This window comes from Oculina patagonica, chromosome 11 (genome assembly GCF_052425735.1).
Source record: "Oculina patagonica isolate OP01 chromosome 11, crgOcupat, whole genome shotgun sequence".
Lineage (NCBI taxonomy): Eukaryota > Metazoa > Cnidaria > Anthozoa > Scleractinia > Oculinidae > Oculina > Oculina patagonica.
This window is the reverse complement of record NC_135768.1, coordinates 5,124,387-5,147,528: the sequence shown is the minus strand read 5'-3', so window position 1 is coordinate 5,147,528 and position 23,142 is coordinate 5,124,387. Positions and strand designations below refer to the sequence as shown.

At 38.6% G+C, this 23,142-nt stretch overlaps 2 protein-coding genes across 2 annotated transcripts; one reads left to right on the top strand and one right to left on the bottom strand.

Moving 5' to 3' along the window:
• The first annotated feature begins 2,412 nt into the window (after positions 1-2,412).
• LOC144630767 (uncharacterized) lies at positions 2,413-12,555 on the top strand. The gene is made up of 5 exons (XM_078489137.1): positions 2,413-2,524; positions 3,572-3,706; positions 10,363-10,722; positions 11,465-11,840; positions 12,447-12,555. The coding sequence occupies exons 1-4, from the start codon at positions 2,413-2,415 to the stop codon at positions 11,815-11,817; spliced, it is 960 nt and encodes a 319-aa protein (XP_078345263.1). The 3' UTR covers positions 11,818-11,840; positions 12,447-12,555.
• A 9,521-nt stretch (positions 12,556-22,076) lies between these two features.
• LOC144630766 (protein phosphatase 1 regulatory subunit 3C-like) lies at positions 22,077-22,700 on the bottom strand. Its single transcript, XM_078489136.1, has one exon. The coding sequence runs from the start codon at positions 22,698-22,700 to the stop codon at positions 22,077-22,079; it is 624 nt and encodes a 207-aa protein (XP_078345262.1).
• Positions 22,701-23,142: the final 442 nt, after the last annotated feature.

The window sequence follows — 23,142 nt, the reverse complement described above, 5'->3', positions numbered from 1 at the left end:
ACCACTCGCTCAAACCCGGGATACTTGATTATAACATCGTATAGTTAAAACTGCTGTTTTATATTTTAGTACTAAGTAGCCGTAGCGCTTTGTCCGTTTAGATCTCCCGGCTATTAAAAACATGGGCAAGGTATTTAGGTTCTCGACATTCGGTCGCCATTTTGTCCACGCGCAATGTTTAATACACATAGCCAAAGTCGATCAGATAAACGGCACGCCGACACCAAAGTATGCTTGTTGTTGTCAGAAGATAAAGCAAGGACACTTAGTATCGTATACAGCAAATAAAACTTACAACACCTTTTATTTTGAGCTAAAAATTAGGCCATAAATTGTGAAAAATATGTAAACAATCGATAGCAGAACTTCTCTGTCGTGCGCACTAGCCCATATCGACGCATGCGCACGCAAAATGCCCTCCTGCTGGTTTTCACTAGCGACGCAAGCACAAGCGCAATCACGCAAAAAGGACAAATTTTGATCTTTGTGCTTGTGCTTGCCGCAAGAACAAATATCGTTCGTCTAACTTCTGCTATCAAGTCTTTGTTCCGAAGTTGAGAAATTTCCATTAGAATAAATGGTTGTGCCCAATACGACCATTGACATTAACAAACAATTCGGAATTAGAGCTAAGCCTTTTTTCAATTAACACGTCCAGCTTATTATCTGTCTCACATTTATTGGTACGACCCTTTGTATTTTCCAAACATAATTCATAAGTTTTTTTAAAACACATCTATTTAATTTGCCATTAGAGTAGCAGTTCTAATAAGCTTGTAATTTAATGGTCCTCTACTAAAAGCGGTTACTGTTGTAATTTCTGAACAATGTCCTTCAGTACTCTCTTCTGAACCAATCGAAAAGTTTTCAATTCGAATGTTTAATGTTGCATGACTAGAGGCCTAAATTTGCCGGAATAGAATGCCTTTTCATTAACGTTTAAGAGGTGATAAGCTGGGTCTTTTGTTTGAACGAACAATAAATTAATGAGCAGCGTGTTTTACAATCTTTTGACTGTTTTTTACAAAGACCCTATATCATTTAGTCCGTAAGCCAGGACCTCAAAAATCTATTTCCGTAGCACCCCCAACCGAACAAAGTTTCATTGGTACCAAATCAAAGGTCAGGGCCTAGTGATTTATATACAACTTGTTTCCAGCTGTGAAAATGGAGCTTAACGAAGAAAATGAGGTGTTTGTAACAGGGGGTGGGTGGGGGTAAATTTGAAACATTAGATCGGTGTTATATTACAATGCTGATATCTATAACTACGTTACACCAATATTCATTAAATTTGGATGAGTTAAACAATCGATCATACTCTATAAAATGAGATGCTATTTAATGAATTAGCGGACGCCATAGAGGCCGTTGCTAAGGCCTATTTAATAAAAGAACGACACTTCAAATCCTGAGTTTCAGAATGAAAGTTAAATGGCTGCGTTTTTAATAAAAGCTGTATTAGCGCAATAAAGGTTTAAAATAGGAAGCAATGTACAAACTTAACTACTCTCCGGGTAAAGAATTTCGGAATTAGCAAGTATTTTCTTGCATTTTGAGGTATTTAATACCTTAGCAACCATTTGTTTACGTGCAGACCTTTGTGTACAGTACACACACTGTCAAGCACACTGTACGGTTATATCCAGCAAGTACAGCGGTTATGAAATAAATGTAGTGAAATATATTGTGCTAGAATGAAATCTGGTCGTTTTTGTACCAGTTATGTCATTATGGCAAAGATTGCTAGGCAAGGTTATTATAAACGTAGTTCTTTATTACCATACGCAATGGTGAGTATACTGTACTTCACGAAAAGCTGGTATATCAACTTCACAAACCCATCTCAGTTTTGTGTTCATATATGTTCCTAAACTCGTTGATTTTCCACGAAACATGAAGAAATAAGGAAATTGTTAAAAATATGGAGAAACCGCTAACACATTCCTATTCAAACAAAACGACAGCTTCTATTAACAGAAATATTGGTAAATACAAAATGCTATTGATAATGCCTCCAATGGCTCTAATCATTCTTTAACATACAGAATGTAATAATAATAATGATAATGATAACAGTAATAGTAATAATAATAATAACAATAACAATAACAATAAAAATGATAACAATAATTATAATTAAAACACATTTAAACAAGATTACTGCGTCATTTTTTAGAAAAAACTGCTATCAATGCAGGTCCAGAATAAAAAGATCTAACGTTATGTATAAAGAATCACAACATTTGAAAAATACTACATAAAAAAGAAAATTTCAAACTTTCCAATGGAGTCGCAAATTCTAAAAAAATGTGTTTTCCTACACATATTAATTCTAAGTATTAACTAATTAAAAGTCAGTATCCTCCTCCTTGCTTGACCAGTTAGTGCAACTACTGTCCTCGCAAAGACATGCATCTCTGCAAGGCATACCACTTCTTGTCCAGGATCAGCGCCGACTGCGGCACTGTATCTTGCAGCCACAACAAACCAGCTCCATCACCGCCTCATGTGCTAGAGCTTGGTCTGTCCAATCAATATTCAGTTCCTGGTCCTTTTATATATCATCCGTTACCAACTGAACTATGGGCTGTCGGGTTTGCCTCCAAAGCATTTCTCCAAATATAAGCCTGTAAGGTTGCTGTATATGTTTCTTGAGCGCAGACATTCACTGGTGGGAGGTAGTGCGACTGTAATTCTTCATTTTGCAGAATAAGTGGTATCTAACTTGATTAACATCTTTTTCTGACTTTCCATACAAAAAGCACACGTGTTCTTCAACATCTGCTGCATGTTCATCCCTCAAAGGTACATTATTGTGGCCAAGGGGAAGAACTAGTTCTCGTAGTTTGTTCTTTCCTTAACTAGCTTTAAAGCTTTCATTTTCCGTTTGCCGGAGAAGGCACTAACCGAATCACAGCCAGTCAGTGTATGAAGACCCGGAAGCACTTTGCATACTGATTTCAAACACTGGTAATGTCCACGATTCGTGAATGATTCTGAGTCCTACTTACGATGGCAATTCTTGCTGGGATGTTTGTTTGACGATGGTATGCCAGCACTTCCACGTCTGCATTAGATGAGTAAATACTCAATTGTCAATGGCCATTGTGAATGCATCCAGTACGTGCAAAACATACCAGTTCTTCCTGCTCGGTATAAAGCTCTGGGACTGCCATTGACAACACACGACCATCGCTTCCCGTAAGTCTCGTACACAAGGAGCCATCTGTGACGTACAGAACACGTCCTTCTTGCTTGTGAGAATACAAATGTCTTGCTCATTCACAAGCAAGGAAATGAAGCAGGCAAGTCTTCCCAGTGCTCAGAAATTTCTTCCACTGTGGTGAGCAACGTTGCTGTGAGCTACTAATCTCCACAGTCTGTCCATCCCGACTGCGCTTGCTTCTTTCAGCATTTTTGATTGAAATTACAGGGTACTGATTCTCGACACAGTCAATTTTATTGCGTCGTTTCCTGCTAATGAAGTGATTCTATTAAGAACTCTTTCAGCTACTAGCACTATAAGCAGTGACATTGTCTGGCACATATGTCATTGCCTGAATCACAGCCGTGGCATCAATGATAACAAAGGTAGAAATTGGTGAAGAGGGCAACACTGGAGCATTTTTATCCAGCAGCTTAGGCAAAACGGCTTTGTTTGTCTTTGCCAGCAGTGATCCATTAAGTGCTGCTAAAGACCAAGGTAGCGCGCCTAGTTGGTGTGCAAAATACACCTTGCAATTCTCATCTGGAGTCTGACCAATAACAAGAAGTCTGGCGAAAAGATTTCTGTCTGCCTTGAGAATTACACCCCTGCCTCCTGTCTCCGCGGCTTTTGATTTTGGTACATTTGTAAACGTTTACAGCTTCAGTTTGGCGAGGGTGTCGAGGGTGGCATTTGTCAGGATCTGTTACCAAGATACTAGATTGACAGACGCGCTTTTGCACGGGCTCATTTGTCACTTCCTCGTGTGCTGCTGGTTAAGAGGAGAGTTTTACTTTTTTTCTATCAGCTCTTGTCGCGTGGTCTTTATTTGTACATGGCCAATAGCACCTCTTGAGATATCCTCCCTTAGGACCTTCGCTCTAACATCCTTCCATTACTCTAAACACTTCATCTTTCCTGATTTGCACAGGTTTCAAATGATTTCTATACATGTCTTACCGTTAAAGACACACAGATTGCCATTAACATAACGTGGCAAAGGAATTTACCTCACTGAGTTTGGTTTACTACCATTGACTGATCGAGCACGTTTTTTTTTAGGAATATTTAGTTCAGTAGAGCCACTGTGCAGCGGGCAATATGGTTCAAGTCGCTACATTGTACAAACGAGATATTCAAAGCTTATAAACAACAGCAAAGGCACTCGAAACCCTCGAAACGAAACACACAGTCAAGGAAATGATATTTGAACATTGTGGAAATAGCATGCACGATTGATGCTGCAAAAATTGTGTTATCCAACCTCGTTTCCAGGGTCTCTCTCTCCCCTCCCCCCAGAGCGAGAGCAGAGCTCTGGGGAGCGGGGAGAGAGAGACCCTGGGAACGAGGTTGTGTGTTATCTTATTCAAATATAATCACCAATAATCTCATTAGACAATTACATAATAATAGTATTGATAATTAGTATACGTACCAACCACAGAAACCACAGATACAGAATAGTGTAAAAAAAAAAAAACATTGGGAACTTTTGCAATCTTAATTCTCTGTTTATAATATACAATATAACATTTTACTATACTCGACAGTCACCCATGAAAAATGAGTTTTGAAGATCATGCTCTCGTTTTACTTTTAATCGTGCGATTGTTTACAAAATCAGCGAATTCGCTGATTTTGGTGATGTGCTCAGAAAACCCAAGGAACAGCCACATGAGAACCAAGTTACCGGCATCGTTTTTAGAGTGGAATGCGAATCGTGTCCTTTGGTATACATTTGTGAAAGTAAACGATCCTGGAACTCTCGAGGGGCAGAGCACTAACCTGGCACTCGAGGCAATAATGTGAGGTTTCCCTCACATAACGTCGTTTTCAGGGAGGTCCTCAAATAAAACTAATTACAAGGTTAAAAATCAAGTAAACAATCAAGTATGCCATAAAACAGCATTCGGAGAACACTGGACATGACATTCATCCAAACTACGTAGAAATACTGGAACGAGGCGTGTGCAGCCAAAACAAAAGCTTATTTTTAAAATCTTTGCATTCCACTGTAAACACCGAAGCTGTTAATGAACGTCAGCCTTTCCCTAAAGCGTATTTGCCACTAATTGTATCCCTTAGGGACCGTCAGAAGTTTTAAACTTTTGAATTTTTTCTTTTAGTAATTTCATTCTGAGGAAGGCAACAGAAAGGTTGCCGAAAATTTAATTTTAACATTTAAAGGTAAGATATAACTGTGTTTTTAATTTTAATTATGACCACTAATCACCCAAACAGCAATAATTTTTGAAATACTGCTATATTTCAGCTCATCGTACTACTTTTACGTCCCAGCTGTTCAAAAGTCTACATGTAAACAAATGGTTGCTAAGGTACTAAATGTCTTAAAATGCAAGAAAGCATTTGCTAACTGAGGGATTTTTAACTCGGAGAGAAGTTAAGTTTGTACATTTCTTCTAATTATAGCTTTTATTGCGCTATTAACTTTTATTAAAAGCGTGACCATTTAACTTCCATTCTGAAACTCAGGATTTGAAGTGTCATTGTTTTATTAAATAGGCCTTAGCAACCATCTCTATGGTGACAGTTAATTAATTAAAAAGCATCTTATGTTAAAGAGTATGATCGATTGTTTAATCCCTCCAAGTTTAGTAAAGTTTGGTGTAACGGGGTGGGAGATATGGGCCTTGTTATAATATACCGACCTGAATGTTTTAAAGTTATCCCCACCCACACCTCTCCTTTAAGCTCCATTTTCGCGGCTGGAAACAAGTTGCATATAAAACACTAGGCCCTTAGCTTTAATTTGGTACCTCCCCTTAAATAGGGTGTCATTTTTCGGTATCAAAAAAAAGGGTATCATTTTTCGCTTTCTTTATCCTTAAATAGGGTCAGAGTTTAAGAACCTTCGCGGCACCCTATCCGAAATTTATGGGAGTACCCCTCCCCAGGCGTTGGCCAGTCGACCAATATGCCAACATGTCTAACCCAACGCCTTTGTCTTCGACGTACAATATGAAATAAGAACGTCTATACAAGATATGTTCAAGGTCTCCAGAACTGCGAACAATGGCAATAATCACGTCTGTGTTGTATGTCTAGACGTATTATTATGCGTACGTATCAGACGAACAATAATTGGCGGCTTTTCCGCTTTGGAAGAAGAAAGACCTAACTATGGCAAGAAGGAAGAAAACCTATGATACAATGGTAAAGTTGACAAAGGAGCCATAACTGACGAGCTTTTTTACAATCAACACATTTAATCTTATTATTTGTCTTTAATTAAAAATTATTCACCGAAGTGAAGGTGTTTTAGTATATACCACCCAAGTTGAATAACTAGCGGACTAAAACATCACTTTCGGTAACCAAAGCGACGCGCGAAGGCAGTTTGTTTCCCTTTAGCTGCTTGGAGGTGAATAGTACTTTGCTAATCACCTCCGAGTTAACCAATCAGCGCGCGCGAAAAGCACTATTCACTTATTTGGTATATACTAATAATCATTATTCGGATTGTTTTTTTTTTAATATAACTGGCAGATCTTGTAATTCATCTGATGGTCCTCTAGAAAAGGCTTTTGCTTTTGTATTGAGGTCTAGGGGCATTTTTTCTGTTGTTTGTTCTAATGTTTCCTCGAAGGGAAGTGAGCCATTCAATGAATGTGGGACCTTGCGAGAACTGCTAATGCCCAGGCTCTAATTTACAAATACTCTCTCTTATTTTGAGAGCCATTTTTTGATCAGTTTTTTGCTTCAGCTTGTATAGTGGCTCCGATTCCGTGACGTATTATTATGCGTACGCCTCAGACGAATAATTACTTAACGGCGTTTTCGCTTAAGTAGAAGAAAGAAGAAAACAACCTATAGTGCCAGGGTAATACAGCCATTGTCATTTCCAAAAAAGTTGAAAAGAAAGAGCTTTTTTCCAATCAACACATCTAACCTTTTTATTTGTCTTTTACAGATTAATAATCATAATTAACAGGAACCATAATCGGAGACGAAGACGGTGATCCACGTAGATCTATGATATGGGAAAATCTTGCTACTTTTACAACAAATCGCGCCATCTTCGACGTCATAAAACCGCGCGAATACACGCAAAATTGCGCGGGGTTCTTTCGTGTATGCAGCTGGAGTTGAGAACGACTGAAAAACAAATTAGTCACAATTAGCACATCTATCTAATCGGCCAGTAATGCTGCAGATCTCGTTAGCTTGTAATTCAATTGGTCATCAATTGAGAAACTTGCTATTGTTTGGGGGAGGCTATGGGCATTGTTTCTGTTGATTGTTCTATTGTTCTGTCGGAGAGTTGCGAGCTATTTATGTGAGACCTTGCTAGAGCAGATACCACAGCATAATTGGCAAAAAGGCGCTCTTGTTTTCACGCCAGTGAGTTGATCATTTTGCTTCAGCTTGTATCGCAGCTCCGATATCCTTAAAGGTAAGTCCATCTTATCAGCTAACTTGAAAATAAAGCGGCCACGCTAACTAAGGAGATAGCCTCGGTGATACTTTTGCAAACCGCGCGAACAGAACACACACCTTGGGTTTTTTACTATATAACATACACTTAACAAACACTCCTTTTTTAAAATAAAATCAAAGAAACGTAAAGGGGGGCATACTTATAATGATTGCCGTTGTCAAATTTGCTTTTAGTTAATTTGTTTTTCTTAGGCTCTGAAAGGCTACTTACTTTAGGCTAGTTACAGTCATGTTGTAGAGCATAGAAGCAACGAGTCTGGGAAGAAAAGGTTCCAGCTCAGTAAAGGAGTTTCTCTTTTTGGAACTGCTATCATAAAACGATCGTAGCATGCCTCCGAAATTTATGCACTTATTTCGCTCTTTCTCAATGTTGTTTCTCATTTACATTATGAAAAACCACGGTAGAACTCAGTGACGTGTCTTGCTTAAGAACACAACACCATGAGCCCGGCCAAGGCTCGAACCCGGACCGCTTGATCCGGAGTCCAGCGTGCTAACCATTAATTCGGCCACCGCGCCTCTTGTGCAGGGATTACTGCACAAATATTGGTTTGGTTAGTAAGTGCCATTTTATACTATTAATTTTGTTTTGTTTGTTTTAGTGAGCAGCATTCAACTCGAACGAAAATGAGAATCCTTTCTTGTTTCATCTTGGTTTTGTTGCCGCGCGCTGTTCCTGCCGCTTTTAAAGGTAAGTCACCCGAGAGGGACTTCCATATAATAGAGTCTGGGATGCTCGTCGGAAATTTTGAAAAGAACCCCTAAAAGAGAGTTAGACCAAACTGGGCATTACTCAAGCTCTTTTTGACCCCTAAAAGATACCAAAATACTAAAAGTAAAATTTATATTTGTGTATAAGCCCCCCTCCACCCCCACGGGTAAGTCACAAGTAGTGTTCACATCGTTGAAGACATATTATGTTGTTCTTGGGCAACACACCACTCCCAAAATATCCTCACACCATCCGGGAACAGGAATGGGCACCGTTGAATTGTAACTTGGGCCTGACGAGATCAGAATGAGCAAAAAAGGATCACCTCAAATCCAGTTTCGTCTTTTTAAGAAAAAATACCCGTTTTTAGTCATAAATAGTGCATAGAATCAAGAAATGTTTAATAAATGAATGAGCAGCAGTGTTTAAAACACGAACTGCGAATTTATTGAGCGGCTTCAAAATCTTCTGGGGTAGATCAACTCATTCTTGCACAAATATTTAGATCTGGGGTTATTTTGGACTAGAAAATTGGACGTAAAGTTTAACCGTGTCTTTATCAGATAGAAAGACACACATTAGACATTAATTTCTTTTGTATTTTCTAAATGAATTGTAATGAGTTTTTGCAAACAAGGAAATACATAACCGCGGCGATGGTTTAGATAAAAAATAGTCGGCTGTGCTTTGTATTCAACGTTCCCCCCTCCCCTGGCATTTTGGAAATGTGATGAAACACTTCTTTCCTTCTTCGCTCCCTCCGCCTTTTAGTTGCCTTTTAGAACTACTGGATCTGTACATGGTTCCTCCCTTTTACCAAGTGCTTTATAAATCATTTTATCAAGTTAATGGGATATTTTGTGAAAAATAAAAATATTTTAAAGCTAAAGGTCTGTGAGACGGCTTTTAAGGTCTTTGAGGTGAATTTCGTTGTTAACCTAATGAATAATACATGTGATTAAGCTGAAAATGGACATAATAAAAGATCTGGTTATGCATTGAAGAGATGTAAAATTACTTTAAAACAAGTTTACTGAGGGAAATAATAAAATAATTCATCAAGTTAAAACAAAGAATTTCATTGCCATGATGGTCGTTCGATTTCTCGTTTAAACTAGCGCAGATTTTTGCGAATTCATTTATCCGTCAACTCCTTGGTATTCCCTTTAAGGTAATTCCCTAGAAATAGAACTGCTCATAGATTCACACCAAGCTTTGCCAGTTGGTTGTTTACCTCAAGGGAAGTTAAATTTTGAAATAAAAAAGGGGGGTCACCGTATTCGTTTAGGAGCAGGAAGACATTGTATTTACCATATAAATCCTTATATTTCCTTTGCGAGTTCTGGCAAAGTACACGTATTTGGTGATAATGTATTATTCTGCCATAGAAATTGATCTGTATTCATTTTATAGAAAGAAATTGATCGCTACTTCCGAACTAAGAGAAAAAAATGATAGTTCACCGAACTCGTTTACGAGAAAACGATGATTTATCTCTCTAGCGAGCCAAGCCGCATAGAAAAAAGCCGCCATTTTGTTTATGTGCGCGCGCAAATTGCGCGTAAAATTCAGCGCAGTAAGGATGCGCAATGCAATACTAGGGAATCACCTTAATTGAGAAGATGTATTAAACACTTAAGACATTGTTTCATCACATTTCCAAATATTTCGAAGTTGAAGGACTCCCATATAAAAGAGACGGGGATGTTGGTCGTCTCGCTTAGGGTGGTAAGGTCCGGATGTTTGGTCTCCCTTAAGGTGTTCCACGCAAACACCAATTTTTTCATCCGTCAGGGTCTTGATTTGGGTTGCACGCGAAGATATAGAAAAAAATTCTATTCTATTTTTGGCTTTCTTGTGTCTTTAAGGGGTTAGATAAAGTTTGAGCCTTGCCCAAATTGGTCTTCTTTAGGGGTTTAATTTAAAATGACCTAGCTTCTTTAAGTAATAATAACTTTGACTACAATATCAAACGTTCTTCTAGTTGGCGATCGAATCATAGCACGCTGGTCAAACAACGATTACTATCCTGGGAAAGTTGAAGCGTTTCCGTCCGACACAAAGATTAAAATAAAGTTTGACGATGGAGACGAGATCACTCACAGTGTCGATGACGTGTCAGCGGTTATTGCTGATAAGGCTACCAAGAGATGTCCTCTTGGACAGCACGTGATAGCCACGTGGAAAGGATCCGCTAAGTACTTCATCGGCTATGTTATTGAGAAGGTAAGGTCAAATCAGCAGGAGAATCGCGGATGTAAAGTACTGTTTGATGATGGCGATGTAGAATGGTACAAACCTAAAGATCTTCGAATGTTTCCTGATCACACGAGTCCTCTGGAAGGTAGGTACGTTTTTTTCAGAACAAGGGGAAAATACCTGCATTGATTTAGCAAAAGATATGTCATAAAACGTATTTTAAAATTGAAAATTTGAAGCATTATATTGTTCAAAGGGACCTCAATAATCGCTTAAGCCCGGGCCAAAAGAGTATGAGAGTTGTTAAGAGTTCAAACTCTCACTCTAGTATTGCATGCAGGGATCTCTCATGCACTCTCATCGACTCTCGTGCGCTCTCGATCATCGACTTTGAATGTGTTCAAATTTTTCATGAGAGTCGATGAGAGTTTTCTCTCGTTTGGCCCGGGCTGATGATAGTCAATGAGAGTTGACGTAAACTCTCATGAGAATCAACTCTCATCAAATCTTATCCTCGTTTGGCCCGGGCTTTAACATTGTCCTCCTGAGAAGGGGGGGGGGGGGAGGGGACTTAGCTCGCGTATGTATTAAGAAGATGAAACTGGGGAGAGTGTGTTATGTTTAGATAAATTAAAATATTAACAAAAAGTAAGTAAATGCTGTGGCTAGGAAAAACCTTAAAAAATACAGATACTACAAATAATTGCCATGCGATGATACCTTTTTGGAACTCAAGACGAGGTTCTTTTTCTAAGGGGTTATTACAAGAGAAGGGCTTAACCATGTGAGCGTGGGGGGAGAGGGAGTGCCTTAGTAGATCCAAACCGACCGGAAGTTGAGATAAGGCATGAAGTAATATAATCAAATTGTCCACCTTCATAACACAGTTGGTGCCCGTGTGTTCGCCCGTTGGACCAATGGTTTATACTACTGTGGCTTCGTCGTCAACGCTGCCGACTCTCGTCTATACATTCACTTTGATGACGGAGACAACCTTGACTACTCCGAGTCTGAAGCTGAGCAAGCTCTTGTTCTGGACGTGCTCCCTTCCAGTACTCAGTTGCAGCCTAATACGCGTGTTATTGGTGCTGGGCCGGAGAGTCATCGATACAACCCTGGTGTCATCGAGAAAGTACAAGATCCAGAGCCTGGGTCGTCGTCGAAGCTGAGCTCGTATTACGTGAAATTTGACAACGAAGACGGGAGCAACGAGTTCTTTTACCAGATCAGGGTTATGTAGTATCCTCACATCAGACAACACAGGTACGATGAGGTTTAAGTAAGCTACTGAACAAAAAGAAAATCGGTTTTCTGAAAATGAAAAGAGGGGGAGGGACAGGAGGGTAAATCTCCCTCCTCCCTACTTTTTGCGCCAATGTCTCCCTCCTCCCTACTTTTTGACCCAAAATTTCTCCCTCCTCCCTATTTTTTAGCCATAATTTCTCCCTCCTCCCTAATTTTGTTTGGCCATTTCTCCCTTGTCCCTATTCTGTACCTCCCCCCACAGAAAAAGGCTCAAAGCTGACAATCGAAAATGAACATTCTGCCTGTGCTCAAAAATCGAACTTCGCCAGAGTCCGAATTTTTGGTCAAAACGTGCCTAAAAAAGCTACAATCCTCAATCGTCAACGACAGTATTTGGAAGGTAAACAATTCTGTTCTTTTCCAGCGAACACCTCTTCTTTTTGATGATAAGCTTATATTATATTGGTCATATTGATGAGTTGAAAAGCTCTTTATGCGAGTAGGGAGTTGAAATCAATTTCCATTTCCCTCTGAAAAACACCCTTAGCAATGCCGTTAAACAATATCTGTTAAAAGTATTACAAATCTACTGAAACATTATTTGTTTCTTTTATCTTTTAACAGAAAGAGGCAATGCAAAGGTATCCTAAAATCGGCATTTCCAGAAGTTATAGTATCAGTCACTGAGGCGGTGATGGGTTAGGAAAAATGTATCCAATAAATTAAATGTGTGAGCAAAATCGTGTTGTCTCCTTTTATTTTATTGCATGCCTATTAAAATCTCTTCAAGTACAGTCAGGGGGAGCCCAACTCTCTCGCGACCAGTATAGAGTTACTGCACGTGCTGAATACTAAAGAGATATAACGACATGACAAACGCAGTAGGGTGATTCCCCTGTTTTGTACTATGCATTCCCGGTGTCCTACTGCGCATAATTTGTGACATCCAAAATGGCGGCGGATTTTATCGCTTTCCCAGTAACCAAGGATAAACAAGGTCGTTTTTGTTGAAATAAAAATGCTGAACCGATCTAAGACTGTAAAAGTGTATCAAATGCCTTGAAAAAGAAGTGGTCCGCTAAGAGAAGCTTGAGGTCCGAAGTTGTTGAGAAAAAATTCGATTTTAGTGATAGATATTCACTGCCTGGAGGACGAGTTGTTGAGTTGGCAGTCCTTGCGAGGGTCTCTTGACGAAGGATGAAAAGTCTGTACAACTCCTCTTGTAACAATAATTCCTGTCCCGTTCTTGCTCAGCTGCTTTGTGTCAATTCTCCACTAAGGGAAACCCTCTTGCACAACATCGTCCGACCACGAACGACAGAACATAGGTCTTAATATGATCGACAGTACACTGAAACTTAAACAACAGCTTCCGTTGACTGCTGTCCATTCTATTAAAGTTTCATTTTTGTAGCAAAATGTAAGTCAATTCGGAAGATTTCTGAGGAAGTAAGCGAGCTCCCCAGTTTATCTCCTCTTAATTTAAAATATTGCCAACGAATTTCTTTGAATGCATTGTCTTGTATTCAAACTTCAAAACACGGCTAGTGCAGACCAGTAAACTGCCATTATGCTATCTAGTACTTTATTCTTTCATACAACGGCGTTTGGCTACGTCAAATTGGAAACTATTCATGACTATCTTCTTGATTTGCATTGGATGAGCTACAAACAGATGTGAAATGTTCCTTGATGTACAGTAAAAAACCCGCGAGTAAGAACCTATTGTTTTTCAGGTTAGCCTAAACAGGTTCTTACATAAAGGGTTTTAACACAAATTTAGGCTAATTAGGTTCTTAATAGGTTCTTACTTTCTGAAGAACAAATTTCAATGTTGTTATAGAGATTTTGGTGGTATTCAGCCTTTTTTAATCGGGCGTGGCCGATTTATAGTTTACCCTTTGGGCGTCCTAGACGATAGTCTCCTGTCGGCTAAAAATGACGGGGATAGCCTGGGCCAATCGGGTTCATTTCAGTTTTGACAGTAAATCGTTGTAGGTCGACTTTTGGGCTAATCTGCAATCTGGTTCTCTTCTTTGCTTCGGCGGGAGGACAGAGAAAAAAGCTTAAGGGGTAAAGTACTAATAATCACCATTGTGAAACTGTAGTTGCTTTGACCAGTTGAAGCTATTTTTGTAAATAAAAGGGGTAACGTCATTCATGTCACGCAATGTTTTTGTGGGAAACTTTGAAACTAGACGCTTTGCTGGTTTCTACAAATAGCAGTGTGATCTGGCGGTACATTTTTTTGAGGCGGACTCCACTTTAAAACTATTTTTTTTTATATATTTAGCAAGAAGTATGTCGATTTTCATTTCCGCACAGTTGGGCGTCAAAGTCGCCTGTCACAAAGAGTAGAATGTTTGCACAACATGATTTGAATATATTTTACATTTGACTAGTGACGTTAGTAAGACACTTCTCAAGACGTCAGCAAAACATTGGCAATGTACAGTATTGGTGTGAACTTGAATGGAATTTTTTACGAGATCAGTAAAGCTATCGAATGAAAAGATGACTTGAAAATGAAAACTTCGAATAATTATAATTAAATACCAATTGAATTTTAGATGAGAAATTCCGGAAGTGACATCTGTGTTCAAAATAGGAATTTTTGTACAACTTAAAGTTCCGAAAAAAAAGACCACATGTTTTGTAAAAATCACAGACAAACATGATCAGGAAAACAAAACAGGCCAATGGGTTTTATTCACGAAAATACAACTTTCTTAAGAAAGAGTTTGTAAACAAGACAATGGAATCGAATTACATTTCACACGAAATTTGCATACATTTGAACTTGCAAAAAAGAAGTATCTTTGCCGAGACATAATAGCGAGACCTTACATTAATAATTATTGTATTCTGATCTGATTGTTATTTTTTATGCATTAACTATTTGAAAGTGGTTCTCATCGATGAAAACAAAACGGTTTTTCATTCACTGCTTGAAGTATTTATAGACGTGAAAACATTCGCTTAATCAAATTACATTCTGCACGAAATATTTTGTATCCATTTGTCCCGAAACTTTGAGGAAATTGAAATCTTTGTGGACAGTACTGCATAAAAGCAGTTCATAGAATTGAATAAAAAGATAAGAACCATATGGATAAAGGAAATTTTAAAACTTTATTTTGGCTCATTTTGACGAAATTCAGGATTTTCAAAGACTGCCAGTAAACGGCTGTATCTTGTCTGTCTCTAACGATTTTGCTACGGTTTCGAACGAGCTAATTTTTCAACATGATATCATGGTAGCGGGCAGAAGTCGGCTCGTTCTGAATTTTTCAATACGGTATACAAGTTACAGGTCAATATACAGACCCTCTGTACAGTAAAAAACGTTTTGGGAACAAACCATTGTGAACTTATTTCCTATGTTGATCAGTAAAAATCCTTAGTACGACATGGGGTTTGTTATCAAGTTCGTTAGTACGTTAATACTGCAAGGTGTATAACCTCAGAGAATTATTATCAAGTGTGTTTTGTTTTATTAGCGGTTTATACTCTAAGGTCTTGGTATGGGAGATCAAAATTAAGGCAAATTTCTGTTATTATCTGATTGCTTGGCACAGATTAGTACGATACTGAATTGGTTAGGAAATGTAAACAAACATTAAATTGAATGAGAGTAGAAAGGGAGGGACAGGTGGGAGTGAAAGGCTAAGGAGATGGAAAGGGAGGGAGAATTAAAATCCATGCTTGGTTATATCACGCAACCTTTGACTTCTGTTGTTTTCTCACAAGAACAAAACTTAAGGTGGGGTTCTACCTGAATAGAAAAAAATGGAAACACCTCCAAACAGTTGACCCCCTCGCAAGAGCACTCTTGAAAACATTCCAGATTTTCATTATCAAATAGAAACACGAAAAATTCAAATTTGGAAAAACAAGCCTGTCAAAATGACGTTGCCATGGTTACAAGTTACTGGCACAATAACTAATCCTACCAAATTATTGCGAGATAAATTTTAGATAAACGCGCAAAGTTTGGCAGCGTTTGGTTGAATCTTGAAAAAGTTATAAGCGTCCAAAGTCAGCGCGGGCCTCAAAAGCCCCACCCCCCCCCCCCCGGCCTGAATAGGTTTAAGTGACTGTTTTTCCAGTGATATTTTACTGTCCTGTAACCTGCCTTTCAAGTCAAAACAGATAGCTAATTATTAAGCGCCCGATTTTAAGCTTCTCAAGCTTCTTGTCTTTTATTAAATTTGCATACCACATAGTGTTTATGTAAAAATGAAGCAATAATCATATCATATTTTCCCAAAAGTTAACATATTTAATTAATTTTAGAAATTAAGAACCTGTTTCCAAATTTTAGGCTAAATAGGTTCTTATAAAAATGGTATCTAATTTGCAAATTTTAGCCTAACAGGTTCTTTAATGTTAGGTTCTTACTCGCGGGTTTTTACTGTATTTCACATCAACTACAACGTTAACTACTACTAATTTCACTACCACTTATTCACTACTTCCATCCATCACAAATACATCTACAAATACAACTGATCACAAATTTCAATACCACTTACTCCAACACTGCCTCTTCTTCTACCACTTTTACTTATTACACCATCACCCACTCAAACACTTCCTCTACAATTACCGCAAACATCACTAATTTAAAATTCTTCTACAACTACATCACCTTTTTACAACCACTAACTCCACCACTTTTCCTGCAACTACCACTTATTCTGCTTCCACTAGCTCCACCAGTACCACTACAGCTTATTCCATTACCAGCTTCTGCACCTCTTTCTTAAGAACTTTTAAACTATCACTCATTAAATTACCACTTACTTAGCAATTCATCGGTGAAACTACAATGTAACCATCATCACTTATTACTGAAACTTCCACTAACCCCACCAATTTTTCTACTACTAAAACTAATACCACTAGCACTAACGCAACCACTTCAGTTATATAACTGTCACTTATTCTACCACAACTACCTCCACCAGTTCCACTACCAAAGTAACTCAACGTATTCCTTTATAACTATAACTATAACTATCACTTATTTTACTAAAACCCGGCTATTTTCACAGTTTAAAAGCATTTTCCTTAAACTCAGCCATCACACATGTTACCACGCATTCCAGTACCACAAACTCACTTTCTCTACAACTGCGATTTTCACCGATCATTTCACTACCACAAATTCCATCACCTCTCGCGCAGCCACAGTTATTAGTAATTCCTCTGGCACTAACTCTAACACTTCCCCTACAACTATTTGACTTATTCTACCACCAATTGATTCATCCCTTTCCATTGCAACTAATTTATCGTTCATTCCACAATTCAGCTACCACAAAATGCATTAATTCTCCTATAAAAACAACAGTTAAACTGCCATAGACTCAATAGGACATCCAAAACAAAGAAAACTGGTTGATCACTTTGTTTTTTATTATCGCATTTTTTCCACCCATTTCTGATTCGTTAACAATAACTTATCTACTGTAAGTTCAAAAATAACTTATTTCACTACCAACTCCACCACTACCACTTAAAACTAACCAGTATCACATGTTTTATTGTCACTGACTTTACAGACTGCTTCCCTAAAACTCTGCTATCACTAATTTCAGTTCCACTAACTACACCACTTCCCCTTCAATTGCAACTATCACCAATATAAATATCAACTTCCCCTTGAACTGATCTGTCACTAACACCACCACTACTACTACAAACACAACCACCTAAATTTGCAACTATCACTAATTTGAATAGCTCAAACTCCATTACCTTTTCCACAACTACAACTATTACCAATGCCACTGGCACTTAATTAACATCACCACTTCCCCTACAACTATCACGCACTCTTTCCTATCAATTACTCGAGCCCTTTCTCTTATGAAGTAAACTATCTCTTTATGTCTTACCACTGACTTTACCATTGCCACTATATACAACTTAAAACTTTCTCTAAATTCACTGATAGAGGGTAGATGTAGCGGCAGTAGTGGAGTCGATGGTAGAGGAATAGGTCAGTGATGTTTGGTTGATGTCGTGAAGGTGTTTATGGCAATAAAAACCAAGTGATTTCAACCAGTAAAGATTTGACAGGGAAGCTGTTGTAGTGCAATAATGATTTAGTTGTAGGTGAAGGAACTATTTTAAGCAGTTCTCAAAATTGTAATGCGCAGGTGAAAATGTTCTATTGATATCTGCGCAATGTAAGATAATTCTATTGTGTATTATTAAGCCATAAATTAAGTAGCAGTGGAATCAATAATAAATGTAGTTGTAGGTGAGGTGATGAAGTAAATGGTAGTGCCATAACTAATAATGATAAGTTGTAGTAGGGGTGTTGGACTTACTGGTAGTGGTTTAAATGATAGTTTCAGTTGAAAAGGAAAAGGTGGAGTAATCGGCAGAGGAGCTAGTAAGTGATAGTAGGGGAAGAAGTGGACTAATATTAGTGCCAGTAATGGTTGGAGCTGAAGGGAAGATAATGATAAAATTGGTGATAGCTGCAGTTGAAGGGAAAGTGGTGCAGCTATTAATACTGTAATAAGCTATAGCAGAGTTTTAAAGGAAGCGATAAAGTCAGAAGTAATGGAACACGTGATAATGGTTAGTTGTAAGAGGCGGCTGTGGAGTTGGAGGAAGTGAAATACAAAATGGTGATTTGTGTAGGTGCAGTAGAGAAGTACGAGCTACCAGAATTAGTGATTGACATATATGGGCAGAATGCGACAAATAAATAAGTAAATTTAAAAAAATAAACCGAATGCAACAATAAATAACAAACTTACCTCCACCAGTCAGGTTTGACTCTTCTTTGTTTTGAATGTCCCACTGAGTTTGCTGCTGCTGCTGTTATTTTTGTTGCTGCTGTTGCTGGAGAAATGACAGAGTTTGTGGTACGGTGGGAATTAGTGATAGTGGTTAATTGTAGTGGCAGTGGTAAAGGTAGAGGTAGAGTGGATAAGTGATAGTTTTAGTGTAAAGGAAAATGGTGGAGTAATTTAAAAAAAATTAAGTGACAGTTGTAGGGGAAGTGGTAGAGTCGTTGCCAGTGAAAATAGTAATAGATGTAGTTGTGGGAGAGGTAATGGAATTTGTGGTAGTAAAACTAGCGATAATTGCAGTTGTGGGGAAAGTGAATTAGAAAAATTGAATTAGTGATAACATGTGAATAGCTTAGGTGAGAGGAAGGAATATTGTAATTGATGATAGTTGCAGTTGTAGGGGAAGTGGTGCATGGAGTTAGTGGTACTGGGAATAGTGATAGCTGAGTGTTAGGGGTGCGATAAAGTCAGTGAGAATGGAACAAATTATACTGGTTAGTTATTAGTGGCAGTAGTGGAGTTGGCAACAGTGAAATAAGTTACTTTTGAAGGTGCAGTAGAGGGATTAGTGCTAACTGAATGATTAGTGATGGATTTTAAAAGGATCAATATTGCCACAATGAAAACAAAATTTCTCTAACCAGTGAAGCGAAACTTTTCGTTGTTTTTGATCTCCCACTGCGTCTGTGGTAGTCAACTGTTGTTGCTGGTGTAGGAAAATGACCATGGAGTTAGTGGTAGTAATTCCACTACTTCTAACCTCACCTGTGACACTACAACTACCGCTGTCACTTATAACGCTACCACGAACTCCACCACTACCACTACAACATTATTCCATTACCACTAACTTTATCACTTCCCTCAAAACTCGGCCATCACTAATTCCTGTACCTCTTCGCCCCCCACATCTCCTACAACTTCAGCTGTAACGAATTCCACTACCACCTTAACTCCAATACTCCCCTAGAACTAAAACTACCATAATGGCAAAACCAATACTTCTTCCCCTTCAAGTACAACTGCCTTTTATTCGACTTCCACTAACTTTACTACTCCCTCTACAAGTTCGACTATCAGTGATGCCACTACTACCAACTTCACCACTTTCTACGCAACTGTACATGTTACATTGGCACTAACTCCTGCTATCATCAATTCCACTGGCATTAACTTCACTTCACTTCCTCCCCTACAACTATTATATTACCACTAACCCTCACTGATCTTCCTAGCTACAACTACAACTTTCATTAATCCCACTGTCACTAACTCCACTTCCTCTACAACTGACACTTATTCCACAATCACCAACTCTACCTATCTCCTACATTTCACCAACTCTAACTATCACTTATTCTACTGTCACTAGTCCACCTCAGCTTTAACTGCCCACTGACAACAACTTCAATAATTAACCTTTTTACGAATAACCACTTATGCAATTTCAATACAAATTACTTCACTAGTGCCATCCTAACACCAACTACTATCAATTACAACTACTACACATAATTATTACACAATAAACAACTCTATCACTTCCCTTACAACTATAGCTATCACTTATTCCACTGCCAAGAACTGCATCTCAACTACAACTTCACCAAAACCTTCACCAGTGTCACTGCAGCTGCCTCTTCCCTTACAACTATAACTATAACTCATTCCACTGTCATGAAGTCCATCTCAGCTTTAACTAAGCACTACAAACAACTCCACCAGTGACACTACAATTTCCACTAGCTATAACTAATTCCACCACCACTACCTTTATCACTTTTCCTACAACTAAAAGTATCACTAACTCACTACCAAAAACTGCACTACCTTTTCTACAACTGTCACTTATTTGACTATCACTTACTTCACTATACTAGTGTCACTACAACTTCTGGACCATAGTCAGCCTAATTCACCAACACTAATCCTTACACGACCTGCCATCAATAACAACTACTATCACTTATTCCACAATCAACAATTCTATCTCTTCCCTTATAATTATAACAATCACCTATTTCACTGAAGTCCATCTCAGCTGTGACTAACCACTAACATAATCTTTACCAGTGGCACTACAACTTTCACTAGTTATCTTTCATTCCACTATCACTACCTTCATCACTTTCTCCTGCAACTAAAAGTATCAATAACCAAATACCAACAACTTCACTGCCTTTTTAATAACTATCACATATTCCACCACCACCTACTGTACCAGTGTGAAACCAGTGTGAAACTGCAACCATTGAAACACTATCAGCCTAATACACTACCACTAATCCTAACTCCAACTGCCATTCATTGCAACTGCTATCACTTATTCCACAATCAACAACTCTACCTCTTCCCAAACAAGACTCATACAACTGTAACTATCACTTCTTCCACTGTCACGCACGAGGTCCATCGCAGCTCAGAAAACTGCAGCTACCACTAACTATTACTAATTCCACTAACCACTAACTCCCCCAACACTTCTATACTACCACTAATCCTAACTGACCAGGTGACATCCATTGCAACAACTGTCATTTGATCTACTTCCACTACCTCCAATACTGAAACTTCGACTTCACCGTGTATTTCCACTACCATCGCCCTTCACTACAACTGCCACTGTCACTATAATCCACTTAGCTACCACTACCCTCATTACTTCTCCTTCAACTAAAAGTATCACTAACCCCCACTGCCACTGCCACTAACCCTAACCCCAGCTGCCAAACACTACAATTACTATCAGTCCTTTAATTTCCTGCTCAAATATTTTAATACGAAGAATACAAAAATTATTAGATTCTTAGTGAGAGTGTACTAGTTTGGACAGCAGGAAATTATGCGCAGCTCGCTCTTAATTTCATCTAATTTTGCAAACTGTGATGACTCTGTTTTTTGACCGTGGTTTAGTGAAAACGGCAGTTACAGTAGCAGCGACAGAGAACAGTAATGAAGAAGTTGGGTAAACGAGATGTGTCATGATACCATGCACGATTTCTTTGATAATGTAATGTAAATAACACATGTATTCTGATTCGAATTATTAAAAAATAATCTTATATTTCAGTTTATTTCAAAAGTTCTTTCTACATCCATAAGTCCATACAAAAGGAACTCAATAAGAATTTGTTGTAGGATATATTTTAACATTCGTCTAAGGGGAAATCTTAAGAGTGATGTCCGTCGAAATTACTACTGAAGTTCAGTGTACCTAGAAGGGGGGTCCTAAAAAAACCCCCCACCCCCCCCCTCTAGACAGGGCTTTGAAAACTGTCTCTTGTGTGATTATTATCAATTTCAATATGTCTTCCATAAATCAATCGAAAACATCTACTGCCTGACTTCTCAGCTAGAGAGCAGGGCTTGCAGTGCACTTTCATTCGCTCAGTAGCATTCTACTTTAGTTTATTCTGTTTGTGGAACGACCTGTGCTTCTCTAACACTGTTCAGACAAGACTTCCAAACACTGCACGTGGTAATTATTTCTGTTGTTATTGTCCCAAAACTCTTGGTTCCAAACGCGATAGCGAATTGCGAACTCTATGCACTGATTCACTTCAAAGTCGTGAGGCACTGTGATACGAAAGCTAAACTTCTCTGTTTTTCCATCCGAGCATGTGGACATGTAATCCGCCCAAATGTCCCGACACGTCTCCCAGCCATCGAGTGTAACTCTCACGGTCACCTCTTTGTTGAATGATAAATTTGTCACCCGGATAAGCCCAGTGACAACAAAGTTTTTGCAGAAAATGTATTCGAGGCAAACGTTCTGGCTGTAGACACGCTTCATGAAACGGTCTTTTGATTCGAAAGGATGAAGGAAGCACGGTAGGAGGCATTTTACTCGCCTTTCTGGCAAATTTCCAAAGGTATCACAGTGGTCTTTCGAATTCCAAGGGTCGTCTTCGCCAGATAAGTTGTCTACACTGCTGCATGGAGTTATGGTTTTAACGAATTCGAGCTTCAGGCCAACCAAGTCCGCAAAAGAAACTCTTTTCACCCTGGACGGAGGACTGGTTGGCCCAGAGTCCTCGCAGCTGGCCTGTTCGTCCTTTTTCATTGCTGCATGCTCCTCGGATAACGATGAACAGGGTAACTCAAGCCTTTCAACCTGTGCTGATGTTGTTTAGGCGAGTTGTGACGGATGACGTCACATTCGGAAGCTGACATGGGGAATGAAACGAAATATTCGGAAGTAAACGATTTAATTTCAAGTGCAATCTAATTGTTTTTTCCTTGCCTGTAGATAATTCAATTGGCGACGGCGGAATAAAAAAATGTTAATAATAAGCCAATATTTATCTTATGAATTATGAGAACAACATTTATCTTATTGATGTTAAGAACAATATTTATGTTCATTTTAAAAGGGAGCCTACTCGACGAAGCGCTTTTCAGTAGGTCCCAGCAAATAGTAATTATCTATTTTAGGCTGCGAAGATCTAGGAAGATGATAATTCCAAAACGTATGTGCATATCCTTAATATATACGTAACAATCCG

Coding starts and splice junctions, on each gene's coding strand:
- LOC144630767 (XM_078489137.1), top strand. CDS start 2,413: ATGCATCTCTGCAAGGCATACCACTTCTTGTCCAGGATCAGCGCCGAC. Junction 3,707..10,362: donor AAGTGCTGCTAAAGACCAAG/GTAGCGCGCCTA, acceptor ACGTTCTTCTAG/TTGGCGATCGAATCATAGCA. Junction 10,723..11,464: donor TCACACGAGTCCTCTGGAAG/GTAGGTACGTTT, acceptor TTCATAACACAG/TTGGTGCCCGTGTGTTCGCC.
- LOC144630766 (XM_078489136.1), bottom strand. CDS start 22,700: ATGAAAAAGGACGAACAGGCCAGCTGCGAGGACTCTGGGCCAACCAGT.